Here is a 23,330-nt window from a genome sequence, read left to right as displayed (position 1 = left end):
TTGTGGATCTCTAAGTTGTCAGATTTGGCGGTAATGGATCATGGTCAAAATTATTTGGCCATCCCTGCTCTATTGATATTTTATTAAAGCTGCACAGATACTGATTTTTTGTTGCAATTTCTGTTGCTATTCTGACGTAATAATCCATTAGTTACAATTTCTGAGGTAACAATCTTGTTTCGCCCACTACTGGCGGTTGAATATTAAGTAGGTTAGGCGTGGAAAGCAGGTAACGTTCACAAGAAGTCTACCAGAATTAAGAAATACTGTGGAAGGCTTCCATGATGGTGGTGTCTTGCTACGTCGTGCTCAAGATGCGTTGTTCAATGCAAATATTCGTATTTTAGTAAAACAATAACACAAAAAATACAAGTTATAGCCTACAATTTTTTAAGACATTTATTGTATTCAAAACTATAAAACCTCTGGCGACTTCGGGTCTCAATTGCCGGGTTACATCCCTGGTGCAACCAGGATCCAACATACTTCGCTGGTGAAAACTTTCTCAATGGAGGACCGACCATTCATATAAAGACTAAACTTGAAACAGTTACAGTGTGTAGAGAAGCACCGTCAGATGTCAGTATGAGGTTAATTTGTGAAAATCCGCGCTCACATATAAACTCTTAACAAAATAACATAAATTTACTGCTTTCGCTTTTAAAATAGTGATCCCAAATGATGATCAACAATACAAAATTTGCTTGACGCAGTCTAAGATATCGAGATTTTACAGCAGTAGTCATATTTTTTATTTCAAATAGCTAAAAAGCATTAAACAAACTGAAATGAGTGTACCCTTAAACAGTTGTGTCCCCTGCCGGGTGGTTATTACGCCCTACTACCCTAGATCACTCTCAAACAAAAACATGTTTGAATTACATGATCACAACAACGCTGAAAATATAAACATTTCTTAAAGTAGGCGGCATGTTCCAATGGCCCCTCCCCTGCGTACACCACTGGTAGGACATCAAACCTTGTCCAAAACACTTTGGTTTAAGAAAACTTCAATTTCTTTTGGTTTGAATAGACATTTTCAATGCAACATACGAGTACAGTTCTTGCACTCGAAGCACAAATGCAGTATCATTAATTATTCATTAGGCTATGTAGGCTAATCAATTCTTTTTTCAAAACTAGCCCAAAAAAATCGACACCTGCCAAACACCAAAAATAAACCGTTAAATGATGATAAAGTACAGGAGCTTAATTGATTACCAAAAGAACCCCAGTTTGACAGAATATTTGGCAAGCCTGTTAATATTAGCATAGATTTCCGTAGGTACCTAATACCAATTTTAACACTGCGTTTACAGTAGAATGTAGAATTTTGAAATGCTTTTTGACTTGTTTGCATGATAGGCTATTAATAAAACACATAACTAGGCAAGAAGCAACTATTTTTGAATACTGTGTTGTTAAAGTCTCCACCACAAAATGGCCATAGTTGAATGGTTCCAGCAGTACAGTAACGTTGACAGAGGGTATTTTTGAATCTGGATGATTTTAGAAGCCTGGAACCTTTCCAAGGGGCGCGGCAACTTGTATACACCACCGCGTATACTTTGGTTGCAGTGCGTTTTTCTTAGAAGGATCTTGATTTGGGGCCCGAGGATCTTATTGGTACCTCGCCCAAATTATCTTCTCAACGGCTCTGAGTTCCAAAACCCCGATAGGCTACTTGTTGCGTTAGATTCAATGTGCTCAGTTTAATATGTAAAACGAAGAAGAATTGATGTTAAAAAAGTAAATGATTATACCATGCAAATTGTAAACCAAATAAAACTGTTTTATCGACGACTCCAGAGCAGAAAGTTGGCTTGAGCAAAATATTTTCTTAGAAGGCATTGTCTACCAGTTTGACCACTTTTTCACATTGGAATGTCGAAACGAACTTCAAGCTTATAGTTGTGTCCAACAGTGAAAACCAGAGCTAGATCACTAGTTTTGGTTCGTCTTCGAAATAGATGTTCTGCTCTTTTCCTGGCAATGAAGAATATCTGAATCCAAAGTTACATAATATAATATGTTACAATTAACAACGTTTCAATAGTCGACATAGACTACATATAAATAGAGCTCAAGCATCTTTTCCAAAACTTTTTGTTGTGTAAAGTATTTTATTGTAGATTAAGTGCATCAACAGTTTGGTAACAAAATTGCATTTTAAATGAAACCGATAAGCTCTAAGATTCTGAAATATTAAACTGGCCGACATAAAAACATTTTTTTGGTGCCCGCAATGTTCAGGAATATATTTGAAGCGTAACGCGTAAATACGTTTTTCTTTCTGTGTAAGCCTATTTTGATGGCAGCATGAACAGAAATGTAGTTTTATCACAAAATAATAGGCTAGGTTCTTAATCTTACATTCAAAAACAAAAAATTGCATTGTCACATGTATTTCAAGAAACCAATGAAGAAACTTCAGGGACAGTTTTACAAAATCAAGAAATATTTGTCTATAATTTTAAAAAAGCCGAAAAACATTAGCCCAAGTCCTTCATTTTGTATGAAACTCGAAGAATAGTTTTGTTGAATTACAATAAAGCAAAGTATGCTACGAACTACTGCAAGCTACCAGTACTGTCACATCAGAGTTATCCATATTTCTTACCTTCCCACATGCGTGAAAACATATGGCGTAATCACTTGCATCATTTTGGCCAACTCAAACTGGCAATTTTCTTCCGGTTCATCTTCTCTGCAATAGCCAGCTCTTATATAAGACAACTAAGCAAAAGCAAAGATTGTTACTATACAACGCCAATACCATAGCCTGCAACTATAAAAAACATTGAAACACTTTTTTTCTGTATCCGTTGGTGATCAACTAGATAAAGTGACAAGCACTTTTAATTCATAAAAAATGCAAAAAGATTCCAAGTTATGGGTTTTAAATGTTTTTCTTCGAACTGAAAACGCCTCTGCAAAGTTGTTCTTGGCAGCTTGACATAGCCTCAGCGGCGTAACTAGATCAATTTTACAGGGGGACAAAGCTTTTAATGTGCAGGGTAAACAGCACAGAATCCTGGAAGGAGCAAATGAGTAGCCGCAAGGGGGGTCTGGGGTCTTCTTCCAGAAACTTTTGCAAAAAATGCCTTAAAGTTGCGCATTTTAAGGGTAATTTCAACCTAAATCAATAAAAAACTCTGTTAATAATGCTGTAACAGAGGGTAAAAAGTTTGTTTAAGTTACATCAAACCAAAACAGAAGAAAGAATAAATAGATTGGACTAGGCCTATAAATGGTTGGTTCAATGGTAGGCTTCAGCAGGGCCGTGTGAGCACCATCTTGCCGCCTTGAAATCCCCTGGTGGGCCCCTATATTTAGTGATAACTCTTTGAAATAGGACAAGAAAGCGTTGTTATGGTCGCAAAATTTTTCAATGTTGGGAAAAATTTTACATTTATTATTTCAGCAAACAACTTGCAGATTTTCTAGAAGAAAAAAAATAGTAAGTTAGGCCTTAACATGCCGACAATGCAGTAGCGGATCTTGAAAAAATAGGAAAGAGTTTTAACAAAGCACGATTTATAAGATAAATGGACAATGCACAACTTAAAATCCGAAAAGGTAAAGCTTGTGGAGGGCTTGTCCCCGGAAAATTTTGACAAATATAATTTTGATTTTGGTTGCATTTTTGGCACAATAATGGTTTGTTTGCCAAGATACACACTTTGTAGGTAACAATAAGTCTCTATGTACTGTAGGCCTATGTAACTAACCAAATTCATCAAATTAAAATTGGATTTGTGTAGCATGTAGAAGGTTTGGTTTAAAATATAAGTTAGCTTATACCAATTAAAAACAAAAACTTTATTCACGATCACAGAAAGATTTAATATTATTGAATTCTTGAAAATAATGGTATGGTGTAGCCTTTCAGCAGGCTAAAACTTCGAAAATCTGTCTGAGGTGTCCTCACCTTCGTTTCACCTATAATATTTTCACGGCACATTGCACTGCCACTTTGTAGACTAACCCAAGGGTCCGCAAATAAGCTTAGTGGGTCGCGTGACCTTCCAGTGTGGGTTGCTAAATATTTTATACTTACCATAAATAAAATAGCCTAAATACAAAAATACCATAAATATAAGTATCTCATCTGTGTAATAATGAACTTCAGCTTTATTAACTTAGGCTATTCATTCAGAAGTGAGATGGTTATAGGGAGGTAAAGTTCTCACGTTTGTATGAGCTGCCAAATGAAGTATGCTTGTTTCTTACGGAAAGAAAACACAAACTTGCTGCAAATCTTACCGAGTCTAACTGCATGGTTGACAAAACTGCTGTACTTATCTTGTATAACGAGTTTAGTCAAAACACTGTGCAGCAATCCATCATCAGTCATTTTCATAATTTTTCTCAATTGTGTGATAAATACTTTCCCAAAGACGCTACACCACAACAATACGACTGGAGATTTGTAGAAGTGATTTAATTTGACACATTCTTGCCTGTTAACTGCAAATTGCGTGACACAAACTATTGATTTTAGGCTGAAATGAAACTTCCGAACTGTTTTGTTAAAAAACAGCAATGCCATAGTTACCAGATGGGTAATTGTACTTGTAACACTACAATATGATGCGATGAATGTTGAATTTATTGAAAGCTGAAACTACTAGTTAACAAAAAGCTTAAAATACGAACCAGGCAATATCTGGTGAAAAAAGGTGAAGTTCGAAGGTTCGAAGTTCATTTAAAAAAAAAGCATGAAACTAATTGAAACATTTGTGACCTTTTTATTATTTCACAATACAGTAAGCTTACATGAAACAACCTCGCATACCAAGTCCTGTTACCTGTTTTGTTATTAAATTTGCAACACTAAATCCATGATTTGTTTTATGTTTAGCTTTTATAGGTCTTAGTCTCATCCCTGTCTCACAGAATAGGTACAACACATAGTTTGCAATGACGCCCGCCTAATTGAGTTTTAAGAATGTTTGTTTTAATTAGTTTATTATCAAACCATCTATGCTTCATTCGAGCCAGATGATGTGGAAGCCCTTAATGTAGATATAACTGCATTGCAGTTGAAATTATGCCCAGGCACCCAGTCCGTTTATAATCTACACAACCGAAGTGGTCAGAAACAACCCTCGGCCTTGGGCGTGATGTTGCAATCTTACTTTACCAATGACAACGATTGATAAGAGCAACAGTCACTAACTTCTTACAATTCTTACGCCAACGCTCGAGCAGTTAAAAGCAACATTTAACAGTACCAAATACTTTTAACCCCGTTGTTTAGGAGTAAAATTTGCTTTTTTTATAACCTCATTGATCAAAACCTGCACTTTTTCTACAGTAGTAGGCCTATACAAAAAGCCATCTTGAATTTGATCTTGATTTTCAAGATCACGATCTTGATCTTTAAAATCACATTGTTTTGGTGATCTGATCTTGATCTTCAAGATTACATGTTCATTGTGATCTTGCCAATTGCTGGCTGTATCATGGCTAAATGTGATAAATGAGTACAAAACAGATGGTAAACAGTATGAATAGCGTATAGCAGGGGTCACCAACCATTTTTGCATGCGGGCCACTTTGGCACTAAGGAGAGCTGTGGCGGGCCGCACTAATAAAATGTTAGGTAGGTTGACTTTTATGCTGAAAAAGAACGCATTTCGTACCCAGTATCCAGCGTTACATGTTGTTCATATTTACGTTAGAATACCGCAGCAACAAAATTAATCGAACAACGCTACTGCCAGGCCAAACTCCTTTTACAACACTTTTGACTTTTTTTTAACAATGCCTAATAAACGAGGCCACTTGTTTTGCGCACTTACAGCGAATCGAGCGGTTTCATCAGAATATTCATCGCCAAGCAAGAGTGGTGTTGTCACTTCGCTTCACAAAAGATATCTTGCAATTAACAATTTCAGTAAACAAGGAAATGTTTGACACATCGCAATAGAGGCAACAATAGTGACCTGCAAACATATCAGCGAAAAATAGGCTCCAATAACAGGAAAAAAGAAACCAGGCACCATGAAACAAATGCTTGTGGAAATCACCCAAAAATCGTAATTGTATCGTAATTCATGAACAGTCTTCCCTTTAAAAAAGCAATGAGTTGGTGTTTCATCCTTTTTGTGAGAGTCTATAAAACTGTCTTTCTTTTGTTATAGACAACTGTCACTTGCAATGCTTATCAGCGTGGCAAGAATTTGTTGATTAACAACATTTTGCAGAACTTGCTTCGGCAGTAGATATACTAAAATTGGAACGATATACAGAGAAGATTAGCATAGCCCCTGCGCAAGGATGACACGCGAAATCGTGAAGCGTTCCATGTTTCTTTAAAAAAAGAAAAAAAAAAACATTTTGCAGTACTAAGCTAAATATTTTCATAATAGCCTACAATCAGAAAAAGTCTCTAAATTGTATATAATATTTTGCCAATTTATTATAAATTGAGTTGGCACACCGACCTATTTTGCCAACAAAAACTTGCATAAAGAGAACACTGGTCGTGAAACATAATAACGGTGAAACGCACATTAGTGTTTACATGACATTTGCAAACTTAAAATAAGCAACCCTATGCTCGACATTTTCGAAATTCGAAAACAGACGTTTTAATCAACCACATGGACAGTGTGGCTGGACATCGCATTGGAATAGCTTTAAGCAACCCCCACCTAGAACTATAATCTGATAGGTCGGTCGGTGGAATCGTATGCAAAGCGAAAATATGCTTCCCGGAAAGTATTTTTGCCTTCGTGCTCTTTAACTCCTCAAGAAAAGTATTTTTGGTTATACTTGTACGCTGATATCTTCCGCGGGCCGCAGCGATACAGCGTGGCGGGCCGCCATTTGGTGACCCCTGGCGTATAGTTTGACTAAATCAAGAAAACTTTTTCCGTTAAACATAGTTTTCTTATTTTGTCTGAAAATCCGGGTTTCCTGATTTTACATAGGCTACGATGCTGCATAGAATAGGCTATAGTTACTTTGTATAAAAAAAATACACGAGTGAATTAATATTAGAAAATGTCATAAAATTTCAAAACTTTGGTATTGGATGTGCAAATTCTGTAATCTTGTTTAAGAAAATGTCGATGATGAGCCAAGGTTACGAATTAACGCTATACAATGTGCCAATCTGGAGATATATTTCAATTAAAATTACCTGTAGCCAATCTAGAGGCTTCTTATTCCAATACATATGAAGAAAGGAAGCAAAAGAAGGAATGGTTTCCGTTTTTAACAGCTTTCCTATGGAGCACCAATCACAGTAAGAAAGGAACAGCCAGTCATTATCTTTCATAAGTTCAGTGTTCTGTAATTGAATAGAGATATACTACCGGTTGGAGTTGTATATTGTTCACATTAATCTTGCATGATGTGAACAATAATAGAAGTACAATAATATCAGTTTCATGCCCCAAGAAGAAATGTACCAAAAAAAATCGAATAATTTGTCTTCGTCTAACTTTAACCGATCAATTCGTTTGATTCGTAGCAATTTTGTCGTTCCTGGTGGTAAAATTATCATCTTTTCGATACGGCCTATATCTCAGTTCAGAATGGCCCATTTCGGTGAGTCCGATTCGGTGAGTCCGATCCCTTAACGGGGGATTTTTTTAATTTTTTTTTTTAAATTATCGGGTACCGTAGCCTAATTATCATTGCCGTTTTAGGGTTAGGGGTTAGGAACTCACCGAATCGGAGTCACCGAATAGTAGCAGACCCTCTCAGTTCGTCTAATTCTTATTGATCACCGAAATGTTCAATTTATCATTTTTTTTATAACATAAAGTTTTGATAAAGAGTTTGCATTTTTGAACCATAGACAAGCAGAATAAAGTAACCTTAGCGGTTTAACATAATGTATTACATACAAAACAAAGTATCTAACATAATGAATCAAACGTTTTCGACACGTAGCCTACATGTGTCCTCACCAGGAATTAAATCTGCAATAGGCCTATACATAAAATGAAAAATCGTAAGATAAATTTGACTTTACACTATAACTGTAACGACACTCTGGACTGAAAAGCACAAACTGAACAAATGACACAGGAATGATTACAAGTACATTATACGGTGAGAAACAGATCACTTGAGGTGTAAACTACAGGCATTGGACAAACAATTAGAACACACACAAAAGGAACGATAAGCCACAGGCGAATAACTGCCGGTTGAGAGATGGATTGTTACGTTTGATTCTTAGGCTTCCACGATCTTTGTCTGAAAATCAGATCTGCCTCGAGAGATGATTTTAAATTGGTCGATCGAGACATTGTCAGTGCACGTTTCACAAGCGGCGATGTGCTCTTTAATTGCACTTTTGGTAGTTGGTTTGGGTGTGCTCCCCGGCCCTTATCAACAAATTTTTATAACATCTTACTGACACACCTTTTGTTTGGCTTAGTAATCGTTTCACTATATGTGATTATTGGTTACTGCAGCGTAGATGGAACTCAAGCAATCTCAAAGTCCATATAATCAGTAAGTTAATTGGGCCTAATTTTTTCAATAGCTGTACATATTTCGATACAGAATCACAAAAGACGACTATTTTTAGCCACGTGTAATTGCCTTGTGAGAGACGATACAAAAGGTTTAAGCCTTGCAAAATGTTAACGTACAGTATATTACGGTAAATGAAAAAGTCTAGATCAACAATTCTTACGTTTGGCTGAAATTTTTCATTGTTGATGTAAATGTCTTCATTCTTAAGCAAGTACTTTGTATTCGTGGCTTAGAGCTGAAGAGCCATGGATTGAATTAATGAAAAAAACAAAATGTATTTTAATAACTATTTAAACGGAATGGCCAGTTTCGGCGAATGCCCGATTCGGCGACAGCCTTTTTCGGCGAGTTCCCTATTCGGTGATTTTTTGAAATTTAGAGAATTTTACAATATTGTTTCTTTTGCATTCCAACAAAGAAAAATAAACTATTAAAGGGGCACTGCAACGAAAATATATAGCTTTTGTATTCATAGAGCTTTATGAGAAAAAGCGATTTGTAACAATAAAATTTTTTTGGGGTTTGTCATTAGCCCAAAAATCTAATAAAAGGGATATTGATTTAAAGGATTCTGATTGGTCAAAATCTTTGATGACGTGGTTGGTTGTTCAGGTAGAATTCAGAACCACTAGTTTGTATACAAATAAACTATAAACAAGTGGGCTACTTAATACAAAGAACAATTTTATACTTGAGTTTTACGCGTTGAGATGGTTTTTTGTATGGCTCCCGATTGTAGTAACGGAAGAAACGTGAAAGGGGTGCACTTTCATCGTTTACCTCTGAATAATCAAGACAAGCTTAAGAAATGGATCTCTGCGATGAAACTCAAAAACCCACCAGTCAACAAGCACTGCCGTGTGTGCAGCGACCATTTTCTGGCCAGCGATTACCAACGTGATCTACGGGCAGAGCTACAGGGCACCACATCTAAACATTTGCTCATCCCTGAAGCTGTCCCTTCTGTCTTTGATTTTTCAAGGTATGTGAAAGCCACTGTTACTGCAGTGCCCACAAAACTTGATCGACCTAGTTCTTATGGGTCCAGATCTCTGAGTAAAAGTGGGCGTTCGGATCGAATAACAAAGAGGGAAATGAACAAACCTTTAAAACAGGTCAGTAAAACATTGGTAGGGTAGGTAACTATAAACACATACCGGTACCGTAGTTTTGTTTTATATAAACCATTTGGTTCAAGCCAATTATTTTTTGCAGCTTCACCAGGTAGTGGATCAACAATTGATATCTACACCAATCCCAGATCCTGAACCACTTAACCCTGCAGTACCTAAACTTTCCACCCCTGTGGAAGTTTCAGCAACTGAGCAAGTAGAAGTAGTCACAAAGTTATTGTCTACTTGCAGTATAGGCACACAGACAGACCCTCTTCCCTCGCCACCACTTTGCTCTGCTCCATGTTGCCAGGCACCAAGGACCAGCACACCCAGAAAACTAGCCACACAGGGTCCCATCACAGCGAGGAAGTCTCGGACCACGTTAAACCTGGATTGTTCATTTTTTAGTGATACGTCATTAGAAGTCGATGAGACGTATGAGCTATCTGACTGCAGCAGCAGTGAAGGCCTGTATGAGACAGATGAAGAAGAAATTGTCTGAAAATTTTTAAGAGCTATACAACTATTTAGAATCTCCATTGACTTGAGCACAATAACAAAGTCAGCGGTGGAATAGCAAAGTTGTGATGAAAATCGAATGGTTGCTGGAAATTTCTTTTAACAGTTTGAATATAAATACTGTCCCAAGCAAAACACTGGAGAGGTGGAAACTGTGTTTACAAAAGATTTTTTATTAATAATACAATAAACAGCAAGATAAATTTCATTTTCATTAAAAATCATCAGGCAAGTGGTCATCAATGGCTTCTTTGTAGCCTTCGTACTGGCCATCTTCTTCAGGAAATCTGTTGCGGATTGCAAGGACTGCACAGGCAGGAATTACTTTACGTCTCTTTCGACCCAATTTTCCATATATCCAGAAGTTGAAGCTGCGATAAGCAACATATCTGTACAACCCGTAAAAGAAAATGTGATTTACAGAGAAGTGTGAAATCATCATTTTTTTTCATTGCAGCATTATCAGTAAATCACAATGTAGAAAAGCCCTAGGCTCTAACTTTAAAACATAGGGTAGAGTGGAAACCTTAGGATTTGAGACCCAAGCAAGGGTGCATGCAGGCGCGGATCTATGGGGGGGCCCGGGCCCCCCCCCCGAAATTTTGTGAAAAATTGTTAAATGGTTTGTTATGCTTCTAAACAGCTGATATTAGTCCCACAGCGGATTTAACTTATCCCGGAGGGGGGGGGGAATTATTTTTTGTTATGATTAAGGTTGAAATTATCCATCGATTAAACTTTTTAATAGCAACATTTGTTGAAGCTGGCTCAGCTGAAACCAACGCTGAGCCAAATGACGTCAGTTGAAACAATCTGAAACCTGAATTGTTTTTATAGTTTTTAGTCTTCATCATAATTTCAATCAATTACCGTAGGCAATGTGTCTGCAAACATAGGCTGCAAATATCCAATTGGTCATGAACACTGCATACAGGGTTTTAAACCAGATTTCAAGTTTACTTTGCGTGCTTAGCAATTTTTATTCCAGCAAAATTTATTTATGAACATGGCAGTTTTAATATATATTTTATAGCATATCGTATATGTCGTAGTATCATTGTTCACAGTGGCGTAGCCAAAGGGGGGTTGGGGGTTACAACCCCCCTTTGGCACGCGTGTGGCGTCACGATATTGAGAATGATGCTTTCAGTGTCTATGTCTCTAAAACAAAGTTTGCTTAATTTTAAGTGAAACTGCATTAAAAGAGCGAGTTTTGCCAATACCAAACATTCAAATATCTCAGCCAGGAATTAGCAACAAGAAAACATAGAGACTTAGCTTTATTAGGCTACCGAAAAAATGCCGAAGAAAACATGATCTTATCCTTTTGCTATGCCACCGGACAGCACCATTTTACAGGAATATTTATATGTACCCATATTTTTGTTGAAAATGCTCTCAGAATGCACCAAATTCAAAGTAATTTTTCAAAATTTTCTGGGTGGCCCCCCAGACCCCCCGCTGCTGGCTGTCGCCTTTGGCGAACACGCCGTCGGGCTTCGCCCGCCGGCCGTCAAATCCCCCAAACTACTGGCTATGCCACTGATTGTTCATATCTGTTTTATCTTTTTTTTACTTTTTAATTCATTTTCAAATTTTCTGGCCCCCCCCAAAAAAAACTCCTAGATCTGCACCTGGGTGCATGTACAGTGGTAGGCTAACTCTGGTCTCTTGATTTTTTACATTACCATTATAGGCTATGTGTAACACACATATTTAAGAACAAAGTTCACCATTTCGGTTCTAAAACTGCTAAGTTTGGATAATATTTTACAACTATCTAAACTGACCTGTTTGAGATTGGATCTCGGAGATCCTCGCCGACCACATCCTTTAGTGCAGCCATAATTGCTTCTAAGACTTCTGTATCCAGGACCAGGCATATCTTTTCAAAGCTGTCGACCTGGGTAATGCATTGGCGGGCTATGTCCGTTTTGGCTACCACGACGTCAATCTCCTGGCAACATTCATTTTCCATCATTGTTGGCATGATGGCACAATTTCCACACCTACACCATTGCAAATTCTCCATCCGACTGCTGTCGGAGCTCGAATCCGAATCACAGTCATTTCTGTCAAGGCGTTGTCTTTTTGGTTCAAACAAAAATCCTTTTCTGATTTCAGACATCTTTAAAGATTACGACTTGTGCGAAGCTTCCAGTGTTAATGTATCAAGCTACCAACTGAGTGAACAACCAATTACGTCATAAGGCACATAGCGCCATCCGGTGGCTGATTTTCTTTTCGTTATATTTGCCAAACAAAAACGTTTATCAAAAAATAATTTCGAAAAAGATAATACTCAAACACCAAAGAATCAACAAAAAAATTTTCATTTTTCATTTCAGGTCCCCTTTAAATTAAAAATAGTTAAAATGATTAGTTTGTATCAACAAATGTGTGGCCTTACAGCTTGAATTGAAAGGAAATTATCGGATACCGTAGCCTAATTATCCCGACCAGCAAAAAAATGCTGTTTTTTACATCGTTTTAACGTCGCTAAACGTTGAAATCGTGTAGAAAAGGAAACTTTTGCTGACTAGGATACGTTGAAACTGAGAAACATTCACAGAAGCCCTTGGATTTGTTCCAAGGACCCAGTTAGCCTAACAGTTCATTTTAAATTGTAATAACAGAATGAAAAGGCTAACCAAATATGTGGCCCACAGCTTGGATTGAAAGGAAATTATAGGGTACCGTAGCCTAGTTATCCCAACCAGCAGAAATTTTCGTTTTTACATCGTTTTAACGTCGCTAAACGTTAAAATCGACGATTGTAAAATAGACCTACAATTAACACTTGCAAGAGCAACAAGGGCGATTTAACACAAAAGAAATTCAAAAAGTGACAAGTTTCCCGAAGTTTTTACTTTGAGAGTCTCGCATTCAAAAACGTGGTTGTGATGTCATAAAAGACTCAGAAAAATAAAAATTGCAAGAAACCGACTCATTGAGACCATGCGGATTCAGAAAAAAGTAAATAACAACAGAGATATAAATAAATATAATAAAATGCAGACATACTGCTTCTGTTCAAATCAACGTTGTTCAATCCATTACACTTTCCAAAAGTTTTCGAAAGGTTACAAGTGAAATACTTTTATGGCGATTTAAATGCAATTATACTGTATTTTCATCAAAAAGGTAGTGATAAAAATGCAAAAAAAATTGTAGTCAAAAGCAAATTAAGGCGAAAGATTATAGTTGCAACAAATTGTATAAAACATTAAAGCTACAGAAGTAAAGTAGTTTTGATGATACGAATTTTAGTACAAAAAATAAAAAGGTCTGGCAGCACTACTTCTAAAAATTAGGTAATTTGATGACAAAAATAAATAATATATTTTAAGTTTGCATACAGACGGTGACGTAGGATTCAAAGAACCCCACTAGCCTAATTGATTCTTATTTACATTGATTCAATGTCTGAATATTCAATCGTTGGATTTTCAAAAAATTGCAAAAAAATAGGGAACTCGCCGAATAGTAGCAGACCCCTATTTAAAATAGCCTACCCACCTCAACTATTGTTCGGTCATATCCTTCATCGCAAAGTACATCATCTTCAAGCATTAGATAATATTTGGGAGATAGTTGATAGATGTACATCATAAGGAAAATAACATCCAGGTTTTCTTTTGATCGCCACTTCACTCGATCAATTGGATCGTTCAAAGTAGTTGTGATGGCAGTGCTCCAATCGGGATAATAGTGCTTTGGAGGACTAATGACCTGAAAAGAATTATTAAAACAATGATTTTATAAATAGCCTTGAGTTCTGACTTAGCAGAGTTTCCAAACTAAGTAGCACAGGCCTTAAACCTCGTGTTTTTTTTCGGCAGCCTTCGTGGCCTACCGAGAGCTCTTTCTCGGCGGCCAAATCTGCGTGCTTGGAGGCCAAAATGCAAATAACGATAGCACAAGTAAATATAATTAAACTTGCAACATGCCAAAATGATCACTTAGTGTTGCTGAAGTCTGAGGGTGTGAAGTCACTAACCCACTGTGAAAACATTCTCGGATGTCAACTAGCCTATGTAAATTAGCACTTCGGATTAACACTTTGTTAAAATAAACATCAGGAACTACAAACAAGACTTATAGCTGGTGATCGCAGCCGGATTATATTCCATACAATAGCAAATGTTCCCGCGCTATACAACAGTGGTGATAATGACGCGCTGACCTAATTCTGCGTCACTCTTTGATATCAGATATTTTCGACATTTAATCCACGATCATTCTATTGTGAAATTAAATAGGCTAATTAGCTAGAAGAAACCGGCGGCCAGATTGGCCGACTGAGTAGGTAGCACCGGCGGTCATTGAGGCACTACTTAGCGGCCATGGCCGCGATGGCCGCCGGCTCCTTTAAGGCTTGTAGCAGTAATGCTATAATTTGTATTTCTGCTCTACAGATGCTAACGTATAAAAAGCGGTAAGGCTTATTTTTAATTTTATATCAGGTCTACAATGTCATCACATTAGCCTACTACCCGACTTATTCTTACTGTGTTACGCAAGAAAGAATACATCAGTACCGTTTTTAAAGTCTTCGGTTTGACCCAACTTGAATCGATCATATGTACCAGCACAAGAGCCCGATGATCACTCGGTCACAGAGCCAGTCAATATACAAGTAGCCTATTGAGTTGCAAAACCATTACAATTCAAAAATAACTTTCTATTTGTTAGAATAGCTAACCTTGTTCTTTTGCACCCAGAGAATATTACAAGCAACTTTTTAGTTATGTAAAACCAAAAGAGTTTCAATTTTATTACATGATGTTGTGAAATTCCGACGCAAAATAGCAATATATGTACATGTAGCCTTGTACAAATAGACAGACAATATCAGCAGCTAACAGCAATAGCTGGAAAGCTGCGATTACGGTAGTGCGTTAGATTGCGACACTTCATCATTGCTATGCAATTAGAATATACCAACCAGCAATGTGATATTGATATTTGATGCAAAATCCTTCTGCAAATTAAGCTTAATTGTACCGCTCAGTAACCTACACTAAGGCGAGGCTACCTGCAATCTGCCAGAGTCGAATTCATCACTAAACTCTTTAAGTAATTGTTGACTTCTCTTTTGTACATACTCTTGGTTTGAATCACCAATGAAAACAACTATTCTAAAAGCGCCTTCTTTAAGGTCAAGTCGTTGAAACGTTGCGTTCTTAAACCTTCGATTTTTGATCAATGACTTTATCGTGTCAATCAAATAATCTGCTCGATCTCTCTGCAAGCAGTAAAGGCAAGGTTGGTTAACGTCATAGCGACTGTACCATAGTATTAAATAATAAACAACATTGGTTTTGGTTGGTTGGTTTTGAGTCTTTATTCTTGGACTGACAAAACCTTGATAGGTGATTCCTGACAGTTTCGCATACTTGTAGAGGCTTTTGACGTAAAGCCGGTTACCAAGATTGACAAAGTGAAGTTTCCAATTGTTGAAGAATGATTCCATCCATTAGATGCCGCTGAATGAAGAGCAGTCCTTAGAATGCGTTGCTTGAGCGCACACTCCGAGAATCGAACCAGTGCCGCTTGATTTTGAATCTTCTTCGTTCACAAATTCACGCGCCAACGAGGCATTAATTCGGATTTAACTTATTCAATGTTTAACTTGTTTAACAACTTAACTTATTACTGATAATAAAAACATTTTGAGATAGTGCATCGTTAATGTAAGAAAGAACTTGCAAGATAGGTTAATGCTAATGTGTTAAAAAAACAGAAACATTATACAAAACAATGTGAAGTGAAGACTAATACAGACAACTTAGAGATATAAAATGAAAGACCCTTGACCCTGGATGCCCAAGCGATGAAAAATGTAATGGTATTTCGTTATGACCCTGTATGAGAGCAAGAATTCGAGCAATGTGCTGAGCTAAGACAGTGTGACGCACGATGAAAAAGACTATGACCATTATTGACCATATTTGTTTATCCAATTACCTTAACCGTAGGAATGCCTATCATAAAGTCAGTATCTCCACTGACGTTACCCATTGTGAAAGCAGGTTGAGGTGATTTTAAATATCCTGCCAAAGGAAAACCTGAATGTATATACCAGTCTGGTTTACCAGTGTCTGATAAGAAAGATATCGGCACTTGAACAATCTTGGAAACAGCAAGCCCGCCATCCGAATACTGGAAAAATTTAAAAACAGTTAAAACAACTTGCATATTCCACCATTTGTGGCAATTTATACTTTCGGACTAAGAAAGTCTGTAAGAAGTTTAAGCATGGAAGGTTTGCATGCTTGATTGCTTGCAGAGGCTTTAAACCACTTATGCAGGTACAGTTACCGAGATTGAGTGAAGTCCTCAGTTATTAAATAGATGTTATTACCTATGACAAACTATACCCACATGTGGGCAGTAGCGCGCTACTTTTGTAGCACCACTACTTGCACGCTACTTTTTTGGTAACAGTAACAGAGAGGTGTTACATTTCTTTTTGTCACACTCTGCTACCCGCTACTTTCCAATTTAAAGTGAAAAAAATAATTGCTTTTGGAGATTTTTTATGAAACAATACGTGAAAGTATCAAAGCAGAAATCATTTCACTATTGCGGGAAACATCAAGCCACGTTGATACCGACAAGAGTAACACCAACACCAGTTACGACTACAAGGATGAATTTTTTGGTGTGTTAGTGCCATCGCATGAAACGTCGGTACAGAAAAAAAAGTCAATTGTGGTGGCCTTTTTTTCAGACAGTAGGCTAAGCAAGTTATTGAGCTTTCCCAGTGAAGATTTAAAACGTCTCTTCATTAAATGCAACTCCTCATTCCTAATAGTGCTACGGTGGAAAGATTTTTCTCCGTTGGAAAAGACGTTCTGAAGTCAAAACGGCAAAACTCAGCGGCTTGCAAATGGCTTGAAAATGCTTATGTTTTTGAAAGATGCGTAACAACCAATCTCACCTAGAACGTGTTTTCCATAATGACGTTGAAATGACAGTGTAAACGGATGATATCATTCGAAAGAATATATCATTCAGATGAATGATATGATATCCTTCATTTTGACATCAAAAAGTGCTTCCTGTGTCTGTTCAAGACAAAAGTAGCAAGAACTAGCGCGCGCTACTTCAATCCGAGTAGCGGTAGCAGGTAGGCTACTCGTCAGCGCTATTGTTTGTTCACTTTAGTCGACTAAACCTTTCTATCTCTATTGCTGAAATCAGCAAAGAAATTACGTTTTAGCAGACATGGCCCCAAACTTTATTTCTGCATTGAAAACTTTCGTCGTTTTTACCAGCTCTGCAAGTGATTTTTTCTTGTTGCTTAGGTTGAAAACGTATTAGCAGCATACACAAACACAGCAGCGATTAAATGATCTGGCTACCTGGATGCTCGTGATCTCACCGAAGCCGTAACCGTAAATGAATTTGTTTCCAGAAGTCAAACTCGTCAAGTTTGGATCGAGTTTGTGACTTCATTTCACAAATACAACGCAAAACGTACAAGCGTGTGTGCATCAAGAATGTATGCAACAAAAATTACAACAAAATTCAGACAAGTAACAACAGCTGTTATATATACGTATCGTATATGCAATTTTTTATTCTCTATTGATTTGTTTTGTGGTGATTTTGTTGTTTGTGTGAAAGACGAAATTGATACGCTTTTATCCTTTTCTAGACCTTTGCTATGTTGGTTGAGGTGTATTGTTTTCACTGTGATGGTAAGAAATAAAAACAACTGGACTGATCTTTGTCTTTTTGTTTCTTTATTCACAAATTTAGCTTATTAAATAAATTAAACTATAGGTTAAGGAGGGTTAATGTAATGATTTCATTTGATTGCCTTTCTAAAATATGTTACTGAGATTACATCAAGCCAGCAAAGTGTATCATTTTGATGCAGATTTTATCTTGTGGTGAAATCAACACACAAATTCTAATAAAACAAGATTCTACCAATCTAACTATATCAGCTTTCAAAAAAGTTTGAAAGTATTTTCTTGAAACTACAATTGTTGACAACATATCACAACAAAGCATAGCCTACTTGCAAGTTGCTGTACTTTAATGTTCTGGAACCATAATGATTTGCTGTTGAAATTATTGTTTACATTTCTGTTAATACTTTTCATACAATTAACTCACATACAGTAGGCTAGCTGACTAGTTGAGGCTACTATGACTACTCTTAATTGGTCAGGCAGTGATCAAAAACAAGTCAATAACACAATGATCCACTTTTACAGTCAAAAGACACTGAAATCCAATCAGCTTAACCTCACAAATAAGTTATTTTATAATGAGAAGTTCTACAAAATAAGAAAGCATGATATTGCTGATCTTTTCAACACGTTTAAACGAATATCCTTCACAGAACTGATGAAAACTTTAACTGCTATAACTACTGTACCTATAAAGACTGTAGCCTAAGATCAATTTGAATTTGTTTGATATTTTAGACTTACAGATTGCTTTTGGTGTCCCATGTGATAGTATTTGATTCCAACATATGCCACAAAAACATAGAGATATGAAAATATTAATAGAATAGCAATTGCATATCCAATTCGAAAGGACTGAAAACAACCCATTGACCTACAGCTTGCATTTGCAGTCAGCACATAGAGTAATAATTGTCCTTGTTTAGATCCTTTGTCCACAGGAAATGTTGGAAAAACAAGTTATTTGAAAGTTTGATTCACCAGAATTTTTAAAAGTAATACAGGGAACAATGACTTGCAAACCCAATCATTTGAACATAAAATTCCAAAAAACTTTCGATCTTTGTAATTAAACACATGCTGCAAATATAGATACATCTGATAAAAAAAAGTAATATTATCAGTTAAATAACTGATAAAATCACAAAAAAAAATTATACATAGACATGTATATCCTACTTGTTAACAGAGTTAGACACAAAAACCTGTTCCACCTTTTGGTCACATACTTGGACTATGCTGCCACCGGCCATCAACATTTTTTCAATAGAATGTAGTGACCTACTCCAAACAGTATTGGGCTCTAATTAGTCTACCTAAACCTTGCATAACTAATTTATAAGATATCCTGAGTGAATAGACTATAACTGCTCCAACAACTGTCTTTCCAGTTAAGCCTACTGCATTGAATTACCATTACGAATAAATTAGCTTAATGAAAATCAGTGAAATTATAATTAGGGACTTTTGGCTACGTTTACACTGAAATATTTTGCTTAACCTGCACCTTTGTTGATTTAACCAACATGAATGAACAAAAGTAACATCACATCTTGCACTCATTAAGCCTACACGAAATGATCTTGAAATTGAATTGATCTCAGAGTCAGAACTCTGTTTTAGCAGAATGCAAAAATGAGTTGCCAGATTTAAAAGGCCAAAAAAGTTTCAATAAGGACAAAATTTGCATAGCAGGTTTTTCTTGTCTAATTTCCTGATTACAACTATAGGGCTACCATCAGTAGCGTACATTGAGTGTACATTTAGCGTACATTGAGTGTACATTTATCGTACATTGAGTGTACATCAATAGCGTACATTGTAGCGTAGCCTACTATGAGTGTTTAGCCTACACATTTTTTTAAAAAGTTTCAAACATATGCTTGATTTGCACAGTGACTCGTTTATATCATATCACATCAGTTTATGCTAATATGATGTGAACAGCTATTGAGCAAACCGCAAGCTTGACGTGTATTTAAAGCCTACTGAAAAGTGAACGCCTAAAAAATGTTACCATAAGCTTTATCTTTTTTTTGAGCAATAAAGAGCCTAGTTTTGACAGATTTAAACACTTTTTAGTGGTAAAATAATTATCTACACGAGTTACATTATGCAGTCTTATTCTGTCGTATGGGAAGTTGTTTTTTTCGACTACATTTCATCGGGTTCAAATGTCGGGAACTCCTCGAGCAGTCACTTGTTGGTAGATTCCTTCAGCGTTGACAAACCAACCGCCCTTGGTGAAGTAAAAGTCGGGTAGTGGTAGAGTATATGGTCTACTGTAGGCTATTGCTAGAAAATGTCCAAATATTGCACCATCGTTCGTAAGACCCAGGGCCTGATTAAGGCTCACGGGGGCCCGAGGCACAGCTAAGTTTAGGGGCCCCTGTTGGCAATCGCTTTCAATGCAATACCATGTAGTCTCTGCGAATGATGAAATGTGGGCTAACAAATAGTTCAAGCAAAACTATAACTTCATAAATATTAATTTAGTCAATTTACCTACAACTTTCTAACAGTATGCCTGAGCAGCAGTGGCCGAGTGGTTAGCGCGTTGGGCTCGCAGTCGAGAGCCTGCATGTTCGACTCCAGCCACCCGCACTTGCTGTTGTTTCTCTGGGCAAGAAACTTTACGATAATTGTCTCTACCTAATGATCGATTTCGAGTAATAGGTAGTACCAAATTTAAGTCATAAGTAGCCTAGAGTAGACAATCGGAAACAGACATTGCAGTCGGCTGCAGCGTGGGTCAGGTGTATGTCGGAAGGCGTACACCGATGCATAGCGCTCAAGTCCGCTTTCCCGCAATGCAGGATAAAGATAATAAAACAAAGCAAAAGTATGAACACTCTTATACTTGTTACAAAAATTATTAGATGAAAAATCTCTCTAACAGATTGGAAATTGAGTTCATTTCAATTTTATACTGGAAACACTAGCAAAATATATGCTACATTTGAATTTGAACTAGCAGAGTTTATTAATTGATCCTTGAAACCAGTGCTGTGTTACACCCTTTGTGGGCCCCGGGGCCAGAATAATTTTGGGCCCTCTATCGTTAAGCAGACCTATAATATTGTGTATATTTTCACTGCACCGACATGGAAATGTGGTTCATTTCAATAGACTTTCTCACCAGTTTAGAAAGTGTAAGCAACCGCAAACACAAGTGTTCCCGACAATTTTCACCAAATCAAACGTCATATAAAAACCGTTCAAGTCTACTGAATATTACGTCATGGAAATTCCTAAAGCATGTGCCAAAATTGCACCAGCGTTCATAAGAATTGTGTCAAACCTGTTTGGGCCTGTTTGGGCCTGTTTAAACAGGAAATATTACATCAGCTTTAAACACCTGTTGGAATGACTTCATAATTGTCTTTCATTATTGCGTCACAGTACTGCATACGTAAATTTGAGATATTGCTATCTATTCTGGTCATTCGTAAAATGATTGTTTGAAAGTTGGCCGCACATTTAACTGTTGGCTTAGTGCTTGCTAGCTGGACAAAAGTTCCGTCTTTTATCCAAGTAATCTGTTCTGTAGTGACAGTTTTCAGTGGTGTACGCGTTGCACCCCCTCGTTTTTGGTAGCCGTGGGCTAATTTTTACAGAAATACACTGTTTGAAAAGAAGTTCAAGTGTGTGTTTCTTCGGTCATTATATGCAGACGAAAGGATCCGGGAACTTTAAGTTACAATTTTCCCACGAAGAAATTATGGTTTACCGCTGTGACCATAAAAAATAAAAGACGAGTTCTTGTTAGCTGGTAGGCCAAGAAACACTAGAAGCACATAAAAAAATAAAAGACGAAGTTAGTTAGTTGGTAGGCCAAGAAGCACTTAGAAGCAAAGAAATAATAAAAGAAGATCTTATTGGTTGGTAGTCTAAAGAAGCAAAGAAAATTAAAGACATTTCTTCTCGGTAGGCAACTGAAGAACTTTAAGCTAAAAAGTAAAGACATTTCTTCTCAGTTTGGTACAGAAGAAAAATAACTTTGACATTCATTGGCAAGAAAGAAGATTAAAGGCAATCCATCTGTGCTTGAAGATTCAAGTGGAAGAATCCAAGCAAGTTTTGTGGACGTTTGGACTTCACATACTCGTACAGCTACGGTATCGTGCATTTAAATTCTTTTTTGTATTTTTACGGTCTTTGCAGTTAAGTTTTTTATGACTACTGTAATTTGTGTGTTTGTGTAACTTAATTTTTTTATTGTTAAATTTAGCCCTAACATTTAATATGTCTACACTCGGTGGTGACAGGGACTCGACCGCCGTCGACTCGACTGAGTTTAAGCCTGATGATGTTCTTTGCGGTCGGGCAGGCCATTCTGGGGAGGGACCCATTAACGATGAGGCTAAGTCAGTTCGAGAGGCCCGGCATCTTAGACGGGATATTTTGACTCAAATTGGGAAACTTTCTGTAGCCCTAGGTTCTTTGAGTGATAAGCAGGAACTGTTAATTTTTAGATCTAAGTTATCTACTTTAGAAGAGGAATTACGGCATTTCCATGCTCTTTTGAGTAAAATTGTTAACTCTGCAATCTTGGCAGAACTTCGTGATAGGGTAGATCCCGAATTTAACTCGTTAAAAAATAACTTCGAACAAAAAGAAAGTGAGTTCTCAGATAGGTTGGATGCTGACATACATCCTGAGGATAGCGCCTCAAATGTAAGCACTAGGATGTCTGAGAGCTCGTCACGGATAGTTGCACAAATTAACCTACAGTTAAGACGAGAGGAGCTCCAGATCCAAGCTGAGGCCGAAGCAAGAGCTGCTGAGGCCATCGCAAGAGCTGAAGCCATACGAGCTGAGGCTGCCGCGAGAGCTGAGGCCGACGCGAGAGCTGCTGAGGCCGCACGAGCAGAGGCTGCCGCGAGAGCTGAGGCCGAAGCGAGAGCTGCTGAGGCCGCCGCGAGAGCCGAAGCTAGAGCTGCTGAGTTCGCACTCAAAGACGCTCAGTTGAGGGCCGAACAACGTAAAGAGGTAGTTTTAGCTGAATATCGTTCTGAGTTGGGCTCCCGGCGTAGCTCTAGGAAGGGCTCTTCTAGGCATTCCAGAAGTGAACATCAATCACAGTTTAATTTACCTAACCTTTTCCAGACGCCTGTTCAATCCGAAAGTGGACCTGTACAATCCACATGTTTTCCAGCTGTTTCAGGAGGTCTCGGGGCCGCGGCTAAGGGTCTTCCGAAGGCTGTAGAGCCAAGGTCTGCAAATTACAACCGAACTCCTCCCCCAGAGCGTACAGGTCACGGGGCCGCCATTAGCAGTAATGCTTTGCCCCCTTCACAGTTTTCAGCGCCGCTAGTTTTTGATCGCCCAGCTACACGTAATTTGGGTGGTTGTGAGAGGCGTATCGCGTCTCCTGATTTTAACGTGTGTGAGGATCGTGATCGGGCTGTGCATGTGACTGAGCCCACTCAGCCCCTTAAGGGATATAGCTTGTCTTCTCCCGCTAAATCGAGTTCTCAGC

At 37.6% G+C, this 23,330-nt stretch overlaps 1 protein-coding gene and 1 non-coding gene across 3 annotated transcripts; one reads left to right on the top strand and one right to left on the bottom strand.

Moving 5' to 3' along the window:
- Positions 1-18,917, bottom strand: LOC145778788 (alpha-1,3-mannosyl-glycoprotein 4-beta-N-acetylglucosaminyltransferase A-like). Of its 2 annotated transcripts, none has more exons than XM_082590380.1 (7): positions 18,593-18,917; positions 16,110-16,304; positions 15,178-15,387; positions 13,659-13,871; positions 7,154-7,303; positions 2,621-2,736; positions 1-2,003 (listed from the first exon to the last, which is right to left on the bottom strand). In XM_082590380.1, exons 1-7 carry the CDS (start codon positions 18,716-18,718, stop codon positions 1,937-1,939), a joined length of 1,077 nt encoding a protein of 358 aa, XP_082446506.1. In that variant the 5' UTR covers positions 18,719-18,917; the 3' UTR covers positions 1-1,936. The 2 variants fall into 2 exon arrangements, with proteins under 2 accessions (XP_082446506.1, XP_082446500.1); XM_082590374.1 differs by having other exon boundaries at positions 1-1,986.
- On the top strand, positions 6,216-6,320 carry LOC145785182 (U6 spliceosomal RNA). Its single transcript, XR_014291139.1, has one exon. It is a non-coding gene; the product is annotated as a U6 spliceosomal RNA (small nuclear RNA).
- Positions 18,918-23,330: the final 4,413 nt, after the last annotated feature.

This window comes from Aplidium turbinatum, chromosome 1 (genome assembly GCF_918807975.1).
Source record: "Aplidium turbinatum chromosome 1, kaAplTurb1.1, whole genome shotgun sequence".
Taxonomy (NCBI): Eukaryota; Metazoa; Chordata; class Ascidiacea; order Aplousobranchia; family Polyclinidae; genus Aplidium; species Aplidium turbinatum.
This window is presented reverse-complemented; position numbering and strand designations above follow the sequence as displayed.